Raw genomic sequence first — 19,274 nt, forward strand, 5'->3', positions numbered from 1 at the left:
AAAGTCTGTGTGTAGGAACTGTCCACTACCAGTGTCTGCCATGGGCTTGTTTTGATGTCTGAGTTCTGCCTCTTCCTTCCTCTTCATGCCACCCACATTGACTCCTTCCCTCTCTGGTTGCTGCGCCCTCCCCTCGCTGCTTTCGTACCCCTGCAGTGAGCTGTGTTTCTGTGCTGGCTGTTCTGTGTTTGATGGCATGTGTTTGATCCTGAATAACGAGCCTTTAGCAGCCAGGCCCAGGATGTTTGTATTTCTTGCTCTCCGTTTGCATGATGCTGACCTCTCAGCATTGTGTTCTGAGTTGCATGTGCTGTATGTAACCTGGCTGTCCTTGAGCGAGTCTGTGTTCTTAATTAAATTTGCTCCCTTCTTAGGAAGTGGCTGATGTGACATTAGATAAGCCTAAAGCCAACCTTTTTCTTTCCAAGGTGCTCCTGGCAACAATTTGCTGCTTTTTTTCAGATTCCTACTTAGCTGCTTGCTTAGTGAGAGGAGGAAGAAGAGTATGTCCTGTCCCATCCCCTTCCAGAATGAACGTGGTGCAAAATTCCTTTTTCTGCACCCTCTCAGCTGGTTACAAAAGGTTGGATGTAGCTGCGTCAGCGAGGTCCCTGTGGGACCCACTCCCTGTGCCGGGCACTGCGGCAGCGCCGACTGCTCGGGGCCATGGGATGGGTCCTGGGGCTGGAAGAGCAGCCGTCGGCAGGTGCTGCTGCCCTGGGGGGAGCAGGTGTTCCCTGGCTGTTCCCTCTGGGAGTGGAGGGGTGGCAGTTTATATCTGATGGTGATGTGAGCTCCTGTTGGCAGGTAAAGCAGAGCCTTTTAATTGTCCTCTGAAACTGGCTTCCTTATCTTTATTCAGTGCTTCATAGTGTTTGATGACGCAATCACGGGATTGGGATGCCAGAGCCAGCCCAGGGATGCTGATTGAGGCCGCTCTGGTGTGGAAGGCCTTGGGTGCTGCATGGAGACGAAGGAGATGTAATTCGACAGCTCAGAGGGAGAGAGTGTGGCAGCCTCCAACCACAAGTTTCCGCGAACAGGAGCAGTCATGCCTCGTCCCGGTGCTTCAGACACAGGGTGAGAGCTGCAGGTGCTCCCAGAGCAAAGCGAAGGGCAGGGGAGGCCTGTGTTCGTGTAGCAGAATGGCTGAAACCCGCCCAGGCAGCCCCCTTGCCTGCCGCTTCCCTGGCTCTGCTGCGCTGCCTGTGGCAGGGATCACCCACCCCATCGCTGCGGCAGGATCGATCCCTTCTCACGGGGGTTTTGGCGTTATAGTTTCAAACCCCAAACCTCTCTGCTCTCCCCGGCATACTGTCACGGCCGCTGTTCAGGCTCCAGCACCCAGAGGTGCTTTCAAGCCCGGCCATGCAGCCCGGTGGAGGGGCTTGCCATAGAAGGTGGCGTTTCTGCAGGGGGGGGCTGGCACAGCCCCCTGCCTCTGGCCGGTGGCCGCACCGAGGTCGTTGCCACATCTGGCCACAGTGATTAGGGCTCGCTGGCCAGGGCGAGGCGGAGCTCCGGCGGCTGGTGCTGAGATAAGGCGCTATCAGGCTGTGCACACTCGGATCCCGCTGGCCAGGGAAGGAGAAATGCCGGGAGGCTTTTTTATTTAATGCAGCTAGTTTGGAGCAAGAGTTGTTTCAGTTTGATAAACTTATATGTTGGGGTAAACTTGCACATGGGTTATGTTTGATGATTTCCTTAGCCCAGAGTTACAGAAGTTATCTGCCTGGAGTTAAAGCCACAACTGAGGTTTGCGTGACATCTCCTATTCCCTGAATTCGTGTGTGTTGGGGCAAGAATGGTCATGGCAGGAGGAGGCTGGGAGCTTCCGCAGGCACGGGGTGCTGAAGCCAACCATGAAACAAGCCCTGGGTCGCTGCAGAGCCCTCCAGCTCTGACCCTTCTTGGGATGGGCTCCCTGTGCCTTGCAGCCTGAGCTGCACACCCCTCATCTGCAGGGGAACGACGCCTGCGTTCGTCCTGGCCCCTCCGTGACTCTGCCCAGAGCTCTGGGATCAGAATGGACAATTCCTGGTAGGGCTCGCTGGAGCAGCGACCTGAGCAGGGCTTTGATTCATGATCTAACCCCAAGGAGAGCGATTACACAGTCCCCTGTTCTCTTCCTGGCAGCCAAATGCAAGTGAGAAATGGGTTACGTTGCCTGATAGCAGCGGCTCCTCAAAGCAAAGGGCTGGCGCTGGCACCCGCAGCCCAGAAATGTCACCCTGATAACGGCCGGGGAGCTGCGGGCACCATCAGAGTGCTGCAATGGGCTGTTGATTGCAGAGCAGGAACTTTCTGATTTCCTGCCAAGCTGGCGCCAGCTTGGTGTCCTGGGCCAGGTCAGGAGGTGACCCGCGCCCCTGCCTGAGCTGCCTCCCCCTGCCAAGCTCTGCGTGGGACGGCATTTGGGGGGGTGCTTGGGGAACTCCTCAGGCCATTCACCGGGCAGGTGTGGGAGGGCAGCAGTTGGAGCAAACTTCACCCCTAATTTCCTCTCCCATCTACAGGGTCCTCACTGGGACCAGGACGCTCCTTTGGGATCTTCTGAGGCATCTCGTTTCATGATGAAAATACTTGATAAGGGGGCACAAGCCCACCAGAGACCAAGCCAGGACCCCTGCCTGGCTCCATCTCTCACTGAAGTGCTTGGGCCCCCTGCCAGCCTGGGCTGTGTCCCTGTGCCTGGGCAGCACGGGGCCCCTGGCAGGGACCCCCCGTGGGGGCGGCCGCAGAGCCAGCCTGTGGGGGCTCAGGCAGCGCTTTGGCTGGCCGTGGCCAGGAGCCAGGCAGCCACTCGGAGCTGCCTGGGTTCGGTCTCCCTGGCCAGCTCAGGGCTGGCCAGCCTCAGACCCCTGCCATGGATGCGCTGGGTCCATCGTGCAGCTGCCCTGCTCTGTGCGGTGTGGAGGGAGCGAGGAGCTGGGACCAGTCTTCTCTCTGTGGGCTCCCCAGGCTGGGGGCTGAGCTGGGCGCCCCTGGGGCACACGCCTGTCCCGGGGCGGTGGGAGCTCCCAGCGCAGTGAGCACCCTTTCCCTGCCAGGACAGATCTGTTTTCCTGTTTAATTTAGGAAGCCATCAGCATGTGCTGGCCGGTGCTGGGATCGATCCTCCAGAGGCCCCACTGCTGCCTGAGCTGCCAGATTTGCCTCTGCTTTGGCAGCTGCAGAACAAGACGCAGCGCTGCCTGTCTCACAGATCAGGCTGAGGATTTTCAGCCAGGAAGGACTGAAATCTCCACCTCTGCTGGAAGCTGTAGTCAGGACAGAGTAAAAATAAAAGCAGGGAGGTTTTTAAACCTGACATGTATTATGTGAGTAAAAGCTGCAGCCTTATGTCATGTGATGGGGTCCAGAGGGGAGGCAGAAGGGAAAGGACAGCTTGTTCCATGCTTCCTCCTGCCCTCCCGGGCTGGGCCAGTGATTGCCTGGCTCCTGTGCAGGCTCCTTACTTTGTGCAGCCTGTGAGGTGTTTCAGAAGAGTGTTCAACGGGAGTGGGAAAGCCTGAGAGATGCAGTATTGGAGGCAGCGGTGAGGGGACCAGGCAATGGAACTGGTGAGAAGCAGGCGGGGTCCAGGCAGGTCTGGGGCAGGGTGCATCCGAACAAAGCCTGTTGTTTGGCAAAGCTGAGCCAAACCTTGTTGCATCTTACAACATTAGAGTCTCCCACTCCGGGGCCAGCGTGAGCACCGCACGTGTCAGCCATCTATCCCAGCCTTTTGCCTCGGGCAGCCATGGACGCCCAGTGCTCCGGCTGAGGGGCTGCCTCTCCTGCAGGCACAGCCCTGCGGCTCAGGCACTGAACACGCATCTTCCAGCCTGTGGCGGCTGTTACCTCGGGACCGTGCCCCATGCAGGCTCCGGGGAGCACAGGGCTGGGTGAGGATGCGGTCGCTGCTCTCTGCTCACCAGCCTGCGCTGAGGCGAGCGGCTCTCAGCAAGGAGACGTCGTTGGTCAAACCCCTTCCTGAGGAGGTGGTACCCGGCTCCTCGGGTGAGCTGGAGAGCAGGGCTGGACGAGCAGGGTCGTGTGGAGAGAGCAGAGCCTGTCTGCGCACGGGAGGTCAGCACTGTGACACTCAGCCTAGGCAGGGCTGCTGTAGGAACATTTCACTGCACGCTTCTCCCTCCTCCCACCGGACGGGGGATTTGTGGGGCTGCAGCTGTGCGGGACGTGGCCTGCAGCTGTACTGTGGATCCAGCAGCCCCGGATCACCCTGCGTGTGCCAGGTTAGCGTTTAAGGAGGACGTGGCTGTGCTCCAGCGTCGATCTTCTCCTTAATGTTTCCGGTATGGTTGAGTAGAAACAATCTGACCTTAGGGAAAAGAAATTAGCACCGGCCTCAATTGCTTTGTGTTTTGTGTAAACAGCCTCACCGGGTAGAACAACCTCCTCGTTTAACCTGGAGAGACAACAAGTTCTTGTCTGGCCTTCTGGCTCACGCAGGGCTGACACACACACTCGTATCTTCCTATTTGCATGACCCTAATTTCAGGATTTTGGACCGCAGTAAACCCGGAGAGGAACGGCTGCCTGGGACAGCGCAGGCAGTGCAGGGGCCGATCCCGCAGCCCGGGGAACGGGACGGGGCTTCTCCTGGACACGCTGCTCTAGAACCCCGAGTCAGAAGCTCTGAAGAAACGCCTAAACCAGGCTCTTCCCTTCGACTCAACTTAGGCTCCATCGCCCCGCCTGGGGCTTCAGTTACAGCGGCCCCATCGCCCGGACCCCCCGGGGCGGCGGGTGGGGAAGGGGCTGCTCTGCGGGGCGGGGAGGGCGCGGAGCCCCCCGGTCAGCGCGACTCCGGAGCTCCGGGTGGGAGCTGGGCCGTGTTCCCCCGGCCAGGGCCGAACGAGGGGCGGGAGGCGCCCGCGGGCCGTGCCGGGGCGGCCGTGCGCGGTGCTGGGGTGCGGGGCGCTCGCCCGGTGCGCGCAGCCCGTGGCTGCTGCCGCAGTGCTGGGCGCCCGTCCCGTTGCCGCGGCCGGTGCTCGGTGCTCAGGGCCGGTGCCCGGCGGCGGGGCCGGTGGCGCAGCGCAGGCGGGGGTCGGCAGCCGCGCGGGGGCGGGGCGGGGGCGGGGCCGCCGGGCGGGGCCGGGGCCGGTGCCCGGGCCGGGGCTCGGCGGTCGCTCCTGGCTGCGGGGCCGCGGCGGCACCAGGTGCGAAGCTGCGCGGGAGCGGCCGCCCCGGTGCGGGCTGAGCCGATGCTGGCGGCCGAGCCGGCCGCCACCGGAGCCATGTCCCAGCCCGAGGCGGAGCGGGCGGGCGGCGGCTCCGCGCCGGAGCCGGAGCCGGGGCTCCCCGGGCGGGCCCCGCATCGCAGCCGCGGCCGGCGGCCCTCGGGGCGCGACTCCCGCCGCGCCTCCTCCCGCTTCAACCGGCGGAGCTCGGCCGAGCTGGAGCTGCTGGGCTACCCGGCGCCGGGCGGGGAGCGCGGGGGGTCGTTGCCGTCACCGCCGCCGCCGGTCGCCGCCGGGCGCCGGGAGCCGGAGGAGACGGAGAGCGAGGAGGTGGAGACGCGTGCGGTCGCCACTTCCCCCGACGGCCGGTTCCTCAAGTTCGACATCGAGATCGGCCGCGGCTCCTTCAAGACCGTCTACAAGGGGCTGGACACGGAGACCACCGTGGAGGTGGCCTGGTGCGAGCTGCAGGTACGGCCGCCCGCGCCTCTGCCCGCGCCCGCGGACACCCGCCCCGGGGGAGGGGGCGGCGGCAGGGGCAGTTGGACCCTTCTCCGTCCAGTTTCCCTGGGGTGGGCAGCCCCCCGCCGCGGCCCTGAGCCCCTCTGCCCGCCGCTGCCTGCCCGGGCTGCCGTGCGGGAACCGCGGGGCATCTTCCCCCAGGCTGGGGCCCGTCCCAGGGGGCTTAGGGCCCCCACATCCCCCGTTCCAGCCAGCCATGCCGGCGCCCCTCCGCAGCCGGGCTGCAGCGGCAGAGCAGGGCAGGGCGTCTGCAGCCGGGCTCGGGCCCCCCTCGCTGCCTGCGCTGCGCCCGTCCCCGCCGCTGCCCCGGCCGCCGCTCGGGGCTCTTGGCCCGGGCCCAGGCTCCTGCCTAACGCTGCTGCTCCCGGCCCTCCTGCCCATCACGTGCTGTTTTCCATGTGCCATCTCGCTGCCTAGGCTATGGAGCCCACCGGAGCGCCCGAGCCGCTCCCCGCTCCGGGGGCTTACAGGTGGATTCCAGGACCGGCTGCCGGCGCTGAGCACCCCGCTGCCTTTTCAGTGTCCGCCAGCTTGCAGCTTTTTTCCCTTTGGAAGGGCAGCGAGGGCAGGGGTGCCCTCTCCTGTGCTGGCCTCCACATGCGCGCCTGTGCCAGTGCTGGAGCTGGCTCCGAGGCTTGCTCCGATAGCCCTCGGCGTGCTCTGGGGCACGTGCCTGCAGCGAGCTTGCGGCTGGACGTCAGTCGGGAGCAGGGTACGGCACGACCTTGGTGTGCTCCGGCTGCTTGTCCTTGGCTGAAATGGTGTCCGTGGGCACCTGCATGTGGTTTCTGTGATGCTGCCAGGGGCTGTCAGCTGGGAGCGCCTGGACCTGTGGTCTTCCAGGTGTCTGAGCAGTGTCGTCCCTATCTTCTTTCTGCCGCTTCGTTCCTCCATCCCCTTTGCTGCTCTGCAGCCCGGCAGCAGGATGGTAACAGCGGGACACTGAGGGGAGCAGAGGAGGTGTTGGCTCCACAACACCATCTCCTGCTTGTTGCTTTTGATGGGCCTGATCTCATCCACAGAGGTGCGCAGGGAGAGGTGTGCCATGGGGCTCCCTTTTCTCCTTGGAGCCCCTGGGGAGGGGCTTCAGCGAAGTCCAAAGTCTCCAACAGGCTCCTGACCCTGGGGTGGATGCTGTGGCTGGAAGGTCCAAGTCCTTGTTTACACAGAAAAACGCGTCTTGCGAGTTTGTTGTCTGGTTCCTAAAACCCTGGTGCAGCTGCAGGCACTGCCCGGACTGGGTCCTTGGGGTGGCTGCAGACCAGTAGTGCAAGGAGAGATCCTGAGATAGCAGTGGGTGATTTCTGGAGAGGCTGCATGTGGCCTCTTAGTGAGGAAGGTGAGGTCCTGGGCCTCCGCCTGCCTTCGTGGGTTGCACAATTGCTTCAGCTGGCTGCTGAGAGCCAGCTCAGCGCTCTCTCCCTCGTGCAGCCCCGTGGCTCCATCCGACCGCTCCTGAGCTCCGTTTGAGTCCCGCGTCCCTTCGGGCAGCAGGGGAAGTGCCAGCCTGCCGCTGGCAGGGAAGGGCTCTCCCTGGCGATCTCAGGACTTTCTCTGGATGAGTCAGCCAGGCCCAGTGCTTCCCGCCTGGCTGGCTCTGCGTCCCTCTCTGCGGGTCTCAGCCCCTCCTCACAGACGTGCCCCAGCTCCCTTGCACTGGCAGCTGGCACGCGTAGCAGGACTGGCAGCACGGCGCATCGCTCCCTGCCCTCCTGCTTGTCCCCATGGCTGGGCTGCGCTGCCCTGCGGGGCCTGTCCCCACCCCGGCTGTATCAGAGCAGCTCCTGCGTGTCCAGTGGGGCTGGATTTGGCCCCCCACACCTGTCCTGCAGCCCAGGGCAGGGCCTGCGAGTGCATGGGGCTCTGTTTGGCGATGAGCTGGCCGCGGTCTGGCTGCGGTGCAGGCGGGGTGTGCCTGCATGGTGCGCGGGCAGCTCTGATGTCTTGCAAGGTGGCTGCTGGGGGGAAGAAGCTGCACCCTCCCATGTGGAGGAAAGGGGGTCAGGAAGCAAAAACGCCTCTGTGCCCCACGTTCAGCAGGCACAGCTGCCTGCCCTGTGAGCCTGCTATGCCAGCGTGGGCACTGCTTGCTTGGCCCATGGGGAGCTGGTGGGGACGTACGCAGAGAGGCTGAGCTCCTGCCTGGGACCATCCCACGAGTGTCCTGTGGTGTCTGGGAGACCTGGCTCCCCACCGACACCCTCCCAGGGGAGCGCAGCCTGGCTGTAGCTGAGAGCCCCTCGAGGGCTGGCTGGCGCAGGCAGCCCCATCCCTGCTCCTGTCCCACACAGCCCCAGCACCTGCCCCCCACCTCCCTCCCTCCCAGCCCTCCCTTCCCCAGCCGGCATTCAGCTCCATTCCACTGGCTGCCCTTTATCCAGTGTCTCTTGTCCCAAAATCCATGTCCCATGAGGGGCTGGGAGTACAGAAGCAGACTTTTAAAAGTTTGGTTTTTTCAGCAATCATGCAAAGAATCAGACACTGTGACACAAATACGGGATTTGAAACCACAAATAAAAATGGTTGTGGTCCTGCCCTTTTAAAAATAGCTTTGTCCTGTGTCTTTCACAGTTCTCCTTTTATTGCGTTTCAATTCTAAATGAATACCTAACCTCAGTCCTAACCTGTTCCAGTCCAGAGAGCCTCATCCAGCTGCCGTGATGGCTCCTGATCCCAAATCCCAGCTCTCTGTGCTGTCCTTGCCCTGCCCTTCCCTTCCCTGGTGCCTGGAGATCTGGAGACCATTTTTGCATGTCCCCTGCCTTCCTGTGGGACCCCTCTGGGGCCTTGCCTGTCCCCGTCCCCCCATGCCACTGCCCCCCAGTCCTGAACACGGTGTCTGTCTTTACCTCCTACCCGCATCCCGCAGCCCTGCCATGACCTGTATGTGCTTTCCAGCTTTAGACTGGGGACTATTTCTGTTGATAGGTGCTGCGGGCGGTGGGGAAGGAGGAAGCAGGGAGGAAACCAGAGGCCCGGAACAGGATCGAGCTGTAAATACCTGGCTGTGAGCAGTTTTCCTGTGGGTCCCCTCGGGCTCCCTGTGGGCAGGAGCAGCCTGGGCGGCGGGCGCTGCTGTGCCTCCCCCAGCTCCCTCGTGCAGGTCAGGCAGGTAACCTCGGCTGGCTGCCCCAGGGGCTGCAGGGCACCTTTCTTCCCAAATTCCTGCATCTTCCCAAAGTCCTGTCCATCACATGCCCAGACCATCCTGCCTGTGCTGTGGTTGAGAATCATGCTGTGTTGGGAATCTTGCAATTAGGCAAGGCCCTGGGGCATTGCCCGGGGCTCAGCCCCTTGCGGGCTGGGAGCTCTGCCTGTCCAGGAGATGAACCAGGGAGACTGGGGGCATTTGCTCCACAGGGGTCCTGCAGGCTTGGGAATGTGAGCATATGCGTGCTCGTGCACCTGTGAGCATGCACAAGGTCACCATTTGCCAAGCAGTGGGGGGCAGAGCCGTGGGGGGAGCAGTGGGGTGCGGGCACCCACTGCTGCCTTAGTGCTGGCTCTTGTGCTGGGGGGCCGGGGGGCTTGGGACCTCCCCGCAGCTGGAGCTGCTGTGGCCGTGGTCAGAGGGAGGGTGCTGGGCAGTCTTCAGCGCCTGCTCTGGGCCCCACCACGGTGTCATTATGAACGTCCCTCCAGTGTGAGTGCCCCCCTTTCCAGGTATGACTCTCAGCCACGCACATCAGGGCTTTCACAGGCCACCGCTGGGTCCCCCTGCCTGGGGCATCACAGAGCCAGGGCCCTGCGAGGGCTGCGGGAGCAGGAGAGCCCTGCGAGGGCCGCAGACTCTGTGCTGAGCGCTGGCGCTTCCTCGTGCTGGGAGAGCCTCCTGCCGCAGTGGTGAGAGCCATCCTTGGCCACCATGCCCAGCCTTCCCTCCTCCCGTGCTGGCCTTGGCTCCTGCTGTTGGCTGTCCCAGGCTTCCCAGCAGCCAGCTCCTGGCTCGCGGGATGAGGCTGGATCACTGCCACCCAGCTCCTCACCTGGCCCTGTGCCGCCATCCCCAGCATCCTCCTCTGCCCTGCGCGAGGTGCTGCTAGGAAAGGACACGGTGTTCCTGTGTGCCACGTGGGGTGGTGGGGCTCTACCCTCCCCGGTGCCCAGACCCTGGATGAGCAGCTCCTCCGGCTGGGCTGGGGTGGATTGGGTTCCACTCCCCACTGCCGGCTCTCAGTGGGGAGAGCATTGGGATGCTCGGCCATGGGACCGGCTGCCGCTTTGGTTGTGCGGGAGGAATGGTGCCAGGCGAGCCCAGCAGTCCTGGCATAGTCTCAGGGGATGAGCTTGGCTCCCCCAGGCCTTGCTCCAGGCACCCTGGGGGAGGCGGCCTCCTGCCGGGGATTCTGCCTGGGGTTGGAGGTAGCACAGCGGGGGCCGCGTGGCGTCTCCTCTCACCAAGCTGGAAGAGGGATGGCCGCCCATGACTCCATCCCTGCCCCTGTTCATAGCCTGTGTTGGCTTCCCCCATGCCCTTGCAGGTTTGTGGGGTGCAGTGAAGCCTCCAGGCTCCTCAGTGGGGAGTGGGGGGCCAGGGGCTCCAAGGGCGGCCGTGGCACTGGGCAGGGCAGCCGGCGTGCTGCTGGGCTGCACAGGGGCTTCAGTTGCTGTTTTCCTCCTTGGGTATGAAAGGTCCCATTCATCCCGCTGCAGCAGGGCTCAGGTTCTCATCTGGGCTGAGCCGGGTCCCTGAGCGTGTGTTAAAAGCAGAGGGGATTATGGAGTGGCTCCAGCCCGGCTGTGGGGCCGGCTGTGATGCAATGAAAATATTACGAAAGCTGCCCAGGCTGATGGATGACGGCTGCTGGCCAAGGAGCTGAGCACGGCTCTGGCAGCGTCTGGCAGTGGGAGCACAGTGGCCGCCTGCAGCAGCTTGGTTTTCCTTGGCCCTGCGAGCATGGGCTGGGCGGGGGTCCTTGATGGTTGGACCCCAGGCTCTGCAGTGGCCGGGCCCATCAGGGTCCTGGGCTGTGGTGGTGGCATCGCAGGGGATGCTGCTCTGCTCCTGCTCTGCTCGGCACTCGCAGCTGCCTGGGCTCAGGGCAGGACCTGGCTCCTTCTGGGTCTGGCCAGCTGGCTTCCCTGTTCCTGCACTATGGGGCCGTGTCCCTCCAGGATGGGGGGGTCTGCCTTCTTCCCACTGGCCCCGGCCCCATCTCCGCTCAGTGCCCATGTCAGCGCTCAGCTTCAGTTTCCACTTTAATTAACTCGAGCAGGAGGAACATGGAAAAACCTGGCTGGAGCCTCCCCCGCCTGCTTCCCCCAACAAAGGCCTCATTGAGGCTGGCCCGGCACCCTGCCATGCCGGTGCCCGGTGCTGGGAGCCGGTGGTGCCCTGCTGGGGGCAGGGCTGTCCTGGGGGGCAGAGGGGCTGCAGCTGTTGGGTCTGCATGGGGCACGCTGGCAGGCAGTGGCTGTTGCAGAGCCCCTGCACATCCTCTTGGCTGGGTGGCTGCAGGCTGGGCATCCCCATGCTGCGGTGGGATGGTGGGCACCGGCTGGGGGCTAAGAGCAGGGGGAGCGGGGATGGGTGGCCCTGGCACAGGGCAGCCTTCATGGCAGAGAATCACACAGGCTTCTCAATGCACCAGCTGCTGTGGGAAACCTTGGCCATCCCTCCCCAAACCAGGGGAGAGTGGCTTCATCCAGAGCAGTGCTGGGGTCCAGGGTCTGGCTGGGTGGGGTGAGACCATGGGCCCCATGTGAGCCCCTCTGCTGGGGGACAGCAGGTCTGACCCCAGCTTTGTGCTGGGGCCACAACAACCCCCACTGCCTTGTACGTAGGGAGTGGGGACGAGGATGTGAGGGTCTCGTAAGCCAGGGCATCCCTCGGTGCTTGCTGGGGACCCTGCATGCCCTCCTCACCCCCCCACTGGCTCCTGCAGACGCGGAAGCTGTCGAAGACGGAGCGGCAGCGGTTCAGCGAGGAGGTGGAGATGCTGAAGGGGCTGCAGCATCCCAACATCGTCCGCTTCTATGACTCCTGGAAGTCATCTGTCAAAGGCCAGATCTGCATTGTGCTGGTCACAGAGCTCATGACATCTGGCACGCTGAAAACGTGAGCAGTGACCGCCAGGTCGGGGTGTGCAGGGGAGGGGGCAGGGGCCCTGCGGTGACAGGGAAGTGAGGGACAGGTCTGCACCCCCTGCCTGGGCACTTGACATGGGCGTTCAGGTGGGGATAATGGTCTGTGGTGGACTCGGGTAGGATCTGGGCAGATGACGGGGCAGGGCTGGGAGCTGGAGGCAGAAATTGGGAGTTGCTGCTGGATGTTGGAGACCCAGGAGTTTCACTGGCATGATTCTGCATGGGCCAGGCACGCCGGTGCCAAGAAGGGTGGCAGCACTGGCCAGTCGCCCCAGCTGGCTCCTGGCACCGGTGGCTCAGGGAGCTTGGCTCCTCCTGAGCTGTGTTTTCTGTGCTGCCTCTGTGGAGCCCAGCCAGGGAGGGGACCAGGAGCCCCTGACTCCAAGATGCTCGCCCTGTGTGGCCACCTGCATCTGAACGGGCTTGGTGTGGTGGTGGGAGAAGGGTGGGCTGGGGCTGGGGTCTGTGTCTGAGCCCCATGGGTCCCCTGGCAGCTATCTGAAGCGGTTCAAGGAGATGAAGCTGAAGGTGCTGCAGCGCTGGAGCCGGCAGATCCTCAAGGGGCTGCATTTCCTGCACACTCGCTCGCCCCCCATCATCCATCGTGACCTCAAGTGCGACAACATCTTCATCACGGGCCCCACCGGCTCAGTCAAGATCGGGGACCTGGGCCTGGCCACGCTCAAGCGAGCCTCCTTCGCCAAGAGCGTCATAGGTGGGGTCCCAGCGGGGCCAGGCTTGCGGCTGCCCCGCAGTGGCTGTGGGGGGGTGGGCGCGCGGGGGGGTGCTGAGCCCCACTGCTGCCCCCAGGCACCCCCGAGTTCATGGCGCCAGAGATGTACGAGGAGAAGTACGACGAAGCGGTGGATGTCTACGCCTTCGGGATGTGCATGCTGGAGATGGCCACCTCAGAGTACCCCTACTCCGAGTGTCAGAACGCTGCCCAGATCTACCGCAAGGTCACCTCGGTGAGCGGCCCCAGCCCCCGGGCTGGGGGCGATGCTGCTGGCTGGTGCTGTGGGCGTGGGAACCGGGGTGAGGGGGCTCCAGCCGGTTGGATGGTCCTCACTGTTCCCCAAAAATGTGTCACCGTGTAGTTGTGCAAGCAGCTAAAAATAGTCTGGGTGGTGAGAGGGTGCTGTGCCAGGGCGTGGGGCCCATGGAGGGTGGGGGGGGACATGGCTTGGCCAGACTCCATGTCCCTCACCCTGTGCCAGGAGCTGCCAGTGCGTTAGTGGGGTGGAACGGGAGTGGATGGGCTCAGCCACCCCTTGCCTGGGGCATCATGGCTGCCCCAGCTGGTCCTGGCTGGCTCCTGCCTGCTGGGGTGGAAACCTGGAGCCCCAGGGCGTCCTGGCGATGCTGCCCGTGCAGGCATGCGTGGCCTGGCTGCGGGAGCCACGGCCAGGCTCGTGGGGCCCTGGGCTGGGACCCCAGTCCCCATGTGTCCCCTGCTGCTGGTGGGGATGTGCCTGGGGGTGCTGGGGGCTGCCTGGGCAGCATCCAGCAGCCCCATGTCCCCGCAGAGCCTGGGTTCAGCCCCAGGCCCTGGAAACCCAGCACTGTGGTAGGGTCTGGCACAGGAGGTGCTGACACCCATCGCCCTCAGGGCCTGAAGCCCAGCAGCTTCTACAAGGTGAAGGTTCCGGAGCTGAAGGAGATCATTGAGGGCTGCATCCGCATGGACAAGAATGAGAGGTGGGGGCCAGCAGGGGCCTGGGCAGCAGAGCCCCCCCAGCCCCCAGCCCAGCGCTGAGCTGTGCTCCCCACAGGTACACCATCCAGGACCTGCTGGAGCACTCCTTCTTCCAGGAGGACACGGGGGTGCATGTGGAGCTGGCCGAGGAGGATGATGGCGTCAAGTCTGGGCTCAAGCTCTGGCTGCGCATGGACGACACGAAGAAGCTGCATGGCAAGTACAAGGACAACAATGCCATCGAATTCCTCTTCGAGCTCTACAAGGATGTGGCGGAGGAGGTGGCCCAGGAGATGGTGGGTGCAGGGATGGAGGGACCCTGGGTGCTCCCTGCGCCCTGAGGTGACGAGCCCCCTCCCGTGCAGGTGGTTCTGGGCTTTGTCTGCGAGGCCGACTACAAGCTGGTGGCCAAGGCAGTGCGGGACCGCGTGGTCGCCATCAAGCGCAAGCGGGAGAAGCTGAAGCGTGCCCAGGACGTGCCGTCACCTGCAGAGCCAGAGCAGGCGTCGGGCGTCCTGCGGCTGCTGGAGGAGCTCAAGTCCCCGCTGCCACCCGGCACACCTGCCCCGGCCACCCCAGGCTCCGGGGACTCCCTCTTCAGCAGCACCTTCCCCCCAGAGCCTGAGGAGCCGGAGGCTGACCAGCACCAGCACTTCGCCTACCAGCACACCAGCTACTCCTCGGCCACCTGTGCGTAGGCTTGGGGCGGGGGGGTGTGTGTGGTGTGTAGCAGGGCAACCCAGGGCAGGAGGTCGGTGCGGGGAGTCCCTCTCTACCTCCAGCCATGCCATGCATCCAGCCCCAAAGCCATTTCCCAGGGGTGCAAGCTGGGAGGGGGCTCTGGCCATGCTCATGAGTGCTCCTCCGCAGCTGACTGTGAGACGGATGGCTACCTAAGCTCCTCTGGCTTCCTGGACTCTCCAGACCTGGCCCATCACAGCTTCTCAGCAGGGGACCCTGCCAGCCCACCGCCCCCCCGCCCCACACGCTGCTTCCCCACGGTGAGTGGGGCCCCCCTGAGGGGCTGGGGGTCAGGGCGGCCGTGGCGCCGGCTCACAATGTCCTCTCCCCACAGAGCATCGCGGTGCAGCTTCCCACGGAGCGCCTCCCCACTGCCAGCGGCTTCTCCTCTCCGGTGGACAGGTGGGGCTGCGGGGGGCCGGGCAGGGGCTGGACGGGGAGCGCGGCGGCTGGGAATGGCTGCGCTGATGCTCCGCTGCTGGGGCTTCCCGCAGCTATGCCTCAGATGTGGCGTCTGGCATGAGTGACGGCTACGAGGGGCTCTCGGCCAGCGAGCAGAGCGCCAAGCTGCCAGCCAAGCGGGCCTCGGGAAAGCTGCTGCGGCGCCGAGCCCGGTCCAGGCTGCGCATCACCAACGTGAGTGCTGCAGGTGCCGGGTGGGCGGGTGGGTGCTCCCCAAGCTGAGCCTGCCCTGCTGCCCACAGATCTCCGACAAGAACGACCGGGTGGTGGAGTGCCAGCTGCAGACCTACAATAACAAGATGGTGACCTTCAAGTTCGACCTGGATGGGGACAACCCGGAGGAAATTGCGGCTGTCATGGTGAGCACAGGGCAGGGGTGAGGGCAGGGGCTTGCCCAGCCGTGCTGGGTGCTGACTGGCCCCTCTGTCCCCAGGTCCACAATGAGTTCATCCTCAAGTCGGAGCGGGATGGCTTTGTCCACCGCATCCGGGACATCATCCACCGCGTGGAGACCCTGCTCCGCAAGGATGGGCGCAGCACCGCCGAGCTGCCTGAGAGCCCCGAGGCTGAGCATGGCGCGGACAGCCCTGTGAGTGCCCAGCCCGGCCCTGCCAGCACTGGGGAAACTGCCAACGCGGAGCGTGGCTTGGGGGTGCTGCCCAGCCCCGGGGAGCCCGGTGGGGAGGGGGCGGGGGTGCAGGGTGCTGCAGCCCCTTGCAGGAGCGACCTGGAGCTGCAGGCACAGGGCCACTTGCCCGCTCCCGTGATGGGTTGTGGTGTCCCCCTGCCTGGCAGAGCTGCTGGCTCCTGTCCCCGCATGTGGTGGGGCCCAGCAGGGGCTTGGCTCAGCCTGTCCAGTGTCTCTGCCGGGTGCTGGGCTCAGCCATATCCCCTTCAGCAGGTGGACCTGCAGCTGCAGGAGCTGTCGCGCTCCATCTCCTCCTCGTCCTCACTCAGCGGTACGTCTCTGCCCCTGTGTGGACCCTTCCCGTCCACCCCCAGCACCCGTGCAGGCCCTGTCTGAGCCCGGGGGGTCCCGTGAGGCATGTCCTGCCTGGGCTGAGCACCAGCTATCACCCCTGTGCTGCAGACCTGGCCTGCGCCAGTCCCAGCCTCTTGGTCCAGTCCCCCATCCTGCCATCGCTGAGCAGCTCCCAGTTGGAGAATGACCTTGCCAGCCCCGTGGGGCCACCGGCAGCCCCAGCCCACGAGCTGCAGCCGACACTGCCGGGCTCCTCCACAGGTACCAGCCCTGGCAGGGCCAGGCATGTCTGTCCCTCTGGGGCTGCCGGCTGCAGCCTGTGCAGCCACCATGCCTTGGCCAGCCCCTCGGCAGCACGAGGCTCAGAGCTGCCTGGGCAGGGGGTGGAGGGGGCTCGTGGGGGTCAGGGGCCACTCCTGACACTCCCCTCTCCGCAGGCTCTGTGCAGACATCGCCCCTCGCCTCGACGGCTCCTTCCTGGCTGACGGCATCGCCAGCATTCCCACAGACTCCCCCGAGCACCGCGGGGGTGGCTGCCCCACCAACCCTACCCCAAGCCCTCCTGTCCCCACTGCCACTCACCACATCCCCTGTCCCCAGTGGGCCCAGCAGCCCCCTGAGCCCCCCTGTGACCAGCACACCCTGGTCCCCCACTGCCCCCCTCCTGTCCCTGGCCAACGTCTTCTCCCTGGCAGTGATGAGCGTGGCCCACACGCTGCTGCCCGCTGCCTCCTCCATCGCCAGCTCAGGCGGGCACCTCTACCCCCCACTGTTGCCGCGGCCGCAGAGCCTCGTCCTGGGGCCCCCACGCTTCTTCTACCCTGACCCTGCCAGCATGGCCAAGCCAGCCCCGGCCTGTGGTGGGACCCTGGAGTCAGTGGGGGCTGATGTCCCCACTGCCGGGGGGCCAATGCCATTCCCTCATCTGGCACCAGCCCCGCCGTGTCCCGCAGGCAGCAAGGCTGTGGGGAGTCCCCTGCCATCGCTGAGCACATCCACGCCAGGGAGCCTGGAGGGCAGCACGGTGAGTACGGGGCTGGCAGGGGCTCCCTGGAGCCGCTCGAAGTGGGGCTCGGCACCAGGGGGCCTGGGTTGTCACTGCGGATGCTGCCCTGGGATGGGACAGGGAGCCCCATGGTGTGGGGAGCCCCTGGGATGCAGGGAGGTCTGAGTAAATGGTGGGTCCCAGGGCATGGGAGCAGCAGCGGGGTGGGGCAGGAGATGTGGGGGTACCCAGGGTGGGGCGGCTGACAGTGCTCGAGTGCCTGCAGGTGCCGCCCAGCTCCCCCAGACCCAGCCACCCACTCATTATCTCGGAGTTGCCAGCCCCCAGCGCGCCCAAGGCCCGTCTCTCGCCCATCAATGAAGGTGAGGTGGGGAAGGGGTGAGGCTGCGCCGTGCGGCCGCGTCTGCGCTGGGGCACCGCGATGTCCCGACCAGCCCATGTGCCCCAAACCCCACCAACTGCCCCCTGTTCCCAGCAGAAGCCAAGCCCCAGATCCTGGGCCGGTTCCAGGTGACACCAACCAAGGACCTGGCTGTGACCTCCCTGGTGCCGGGCAGCCATGAGGGCGAGCAGCGTGGTGCAGAGCCGGCAGCGAGCGGCTCCCCTCCACCCGTGGCCCCAGAGACAGCGAGCAGCTCAAGCAGCGACTCGGAGTCAGTGCTGGAGACGGCAGAGCAGGGCCCCAAGGCCGAGGAGGTGCTGGCCGAGGAGGGCACAGTGGCGCCGGCAGAGAGTGACCGAGAGGGCCCCGGGGAGGAGAGTGCAGAGAACGTGCCGCAGACGGTGCTGAGCCACGTGTGGCTGAGCCACCCCCGCAGCTTGCCCTACCTGAGCAGTGATGACACCGAGAGCGAGGACGAGGAGATCTGGGAGGAGTTGCAGAACCTGCGGCAGAAGTGAGCAGCCCTCCGGCCAGCTGACCTGGGGGCCCCGTGGCACGAGGGGGAGCAGGGCGGTGGCTGCACCCAAAAGCAGCGCAGGGTCTGCAGGAGGGGACAGGTCTTCCCACCTGCCCCAGGCGGGAGGACGGTGCCCCCTCCCCGGAGGCCCTGGCTTGGCCGGGTGTGGTGCAGCGCATGGCTCGGCTGCCAGCCCCCATCTCCTCCCCAGGCACCTGGCCGAGGTGCAGCTGCTGCAGAGCGCCCAAAAGAAGGAGATCGAGGAGCTGTACCTGCGGATGGGGAAGCAGCCACCGCTGGGTATCGTCTCCCCTGCCGCCATGCTCTCCAGCCGCCAGCGACGCCTCTCCAAAGGCAGCTTCAACCCCTCCCGCCGCAACAGCCTGCAGCGCCTGGAGCTGGCGCAGCCCCCAGGTGCAGCCCCCGGTGCCTCAGCTGCCCCCCGGGGCCCCTCGGGGCAGGGCGAGGGCTGTGGGATAGTGACCCCCGGGACCGGGGGTGGGTCAGGCCTGCGTGGGGCACAGCTCTGCACACCCATCCGTGCCCCCAGCTCAGGGCTGGTCTGTCTTAGCAGGCATCATGCGGCGTAACTCACTGAGCGGCAGCAGCACCGGCTCACAGGAGCAGCGGCTGAGCAAGGGGGTGACCTTTGCCGACGACTTCAGCTGGATGGTAAGGGGTGGGGGGCTGATCCTGCTGCCGGTGGTGCCGCAGCGCTCCCGGCAGGCTCCAGCTCACCCCTGCTTCTCTCCCCAGTAGCTGGCTGGCCAGGAGTGACTTCATGAACTACCTCAATCAAGTGCCTGCTGCCCCGGGGGCAGGCGAGAGCCCCTGCGCCTCCTGGGAGGTCAGCACCGGCCCTGGGGTCGGCCAGTACCCTCAAGCCGAGCCAGCTGGGTGCCTGTCCTGGGGCGCCAAGCCCCCCACCTCTGCCCTCCACTTGCCCTGGGGAGCCCAGCCCCAGCCCCAGCCCTGTGCCCCTTGGCCATGCAACCGTGGCAGGGTACCTGCTGCCTCTGTATCAGAGGGAGGGCAGGCCTGTCCCACGCTCATCCTCCCATTTCCTCCCTCCAAGCGCGCGCCCAGCTGCTTCCCTGCCGCTCCCAGCCTGTTTGCTCAAGCCCGGCCCCGGCCGCAGGTTGCGTGTGAGGCGCCGCCATCCTTCATGGCTTCACTTGGAACTCAACATGCGCAAGCAGAACCAGGCCCTGCTGGCGCCCTGCCCTGAGCAGAACTACACCCCCACCGCGTCCCAGTCATGATACATCCCCACCCTTGCCCCATCCCACCCCTGCCACCGCACTGTCCTCCAGCCCCGCTCCCTGTGTGGGACAGCACATGGGGCCGAGCCCGCTGCCCCGGGGCTGCACTGCTCACTGCTGCCCTCGTCTCGCTCCACGCATCCGAGAACAAGCCGGCTGTGGAGGGGGAGGAAGCTTCCTCCAGCTCTGTAAGGCGATGGAGCCTGGTGCACCAGGAACAGCAGCAGGTGTGCTGTGTTACGAACTGGTGTCTGGGTTTTCATAAATATGAATTAAATAGTAATGGAGTCTGCCTGTGTCTGTTTGGTGGGACTTGTGGACACTGTCCTTGCTGTTGGCTTATGGTAAAAGATGATAAAATGAAGAGCAAAGTAAAATCTGCCCATCTCAGCAGACACCTGAGTGGGTGGCAAGATCCTGAGCTGGACTCT

At 65.0% G+C, this 19,274-nt stretch overlaps 1 protein-coding gene across 9 annotated transcripts; it reads left to right on the top strand.

The window, feature by feature from the left end:
• Positions 1-5,087: 5,087 nt before the first annotated feature.
• On the top strand, positions 5,088-19,150 carry WNK4 (WNK lysine deficient protein kinase 4). 9 transcript variants are annotated; one of them, XM_075117308.1, is made up of 20 exons: positions 5,088-5,657; positions 11,594-11,766; positions 12,290-12,510; positions 12,606-12,763; positions 13,405-13,493; positions 13,568-13,787; positions 13,857-14,181; positions 14,362-14,492; positions 14,567-14,634; positions 14,727-14,868; positions 14,937-15,053; positions 15,128-15,283; positions 15,596-15,653; positions 15,785-15,937; positions 16,114-16,700; positions 16,948-17,044; positions 17,158-17,578; positions 17,793-17,995; positions 18,153-18,253; positions 18,341-19,150. In XM_075117308.1, exons 1-20 carry the CDS (start codon positions 5,211-5,213, stop codon positions 18,356-18,358), a joined length of 3,885 nt encoding a protein of 1,294 aa, XP_074973409.1. In that variant the 5' UTR covers positions 5,088-5,210; the 3' UTR covers positions 18,359-19,150. The 9 variants fall into 9 exon arrangements, with proteins under 9 accessions (XP_074973409.1, XP_074973412.1, XP_074973406.1 ...); XM_075117311.1 differs by having other exon boundaries at positions 5,089-5,657; positions 15,593-15,653; positions 18,338-19,150; XM_075117305.1 differs by having other exon boundaries at positions 5,089-5,657; positions 15,593-15,653.
• The last annotated feature ends 124 nt before the right edge of the window (positions 19,151-19,274 follow it).

This window comes from Phalacrocorax aristotelis, chromosome 23 (genome assembly GCF_949628215.1).
Source record: "Phalacrocorax aristotelis chromosome 23, bGulAri2.1, whole genome shotgun sequence".
NCBI lineage: Eukaryota > Metazoa > Chordata > Aves > Suliformes > Phalacrocoracidae > Phalacrocorax > Phalacrocorax aristotelis.

Excerpts from the sequence above, each read along its gene's own strand:
- WNK4 (XM_075117305.1), top strand. The coding sequence starts at position 5,211 with ATGCTGGCGGCCGAGCCGGCCGCCACCGGAGCCATGTCCCAGCCCGAG. Across the intron at positions 15,284-15,592 it reads AGCATGGCGCGGACAGCCCT|CAGGTGGACCTGCAGCTGCA; the intron begins GTGAGTGCCCAG and ends TATCCCCTTCAG. Across the intron at positions 17,579-17,792 it reads TTGCAGAACCTGCGGCAGAA|GCACCTGGCCGAGGTGCAGC; the intron begins GTGAGCAGCCCT and ends TCTCCTCCCCAG.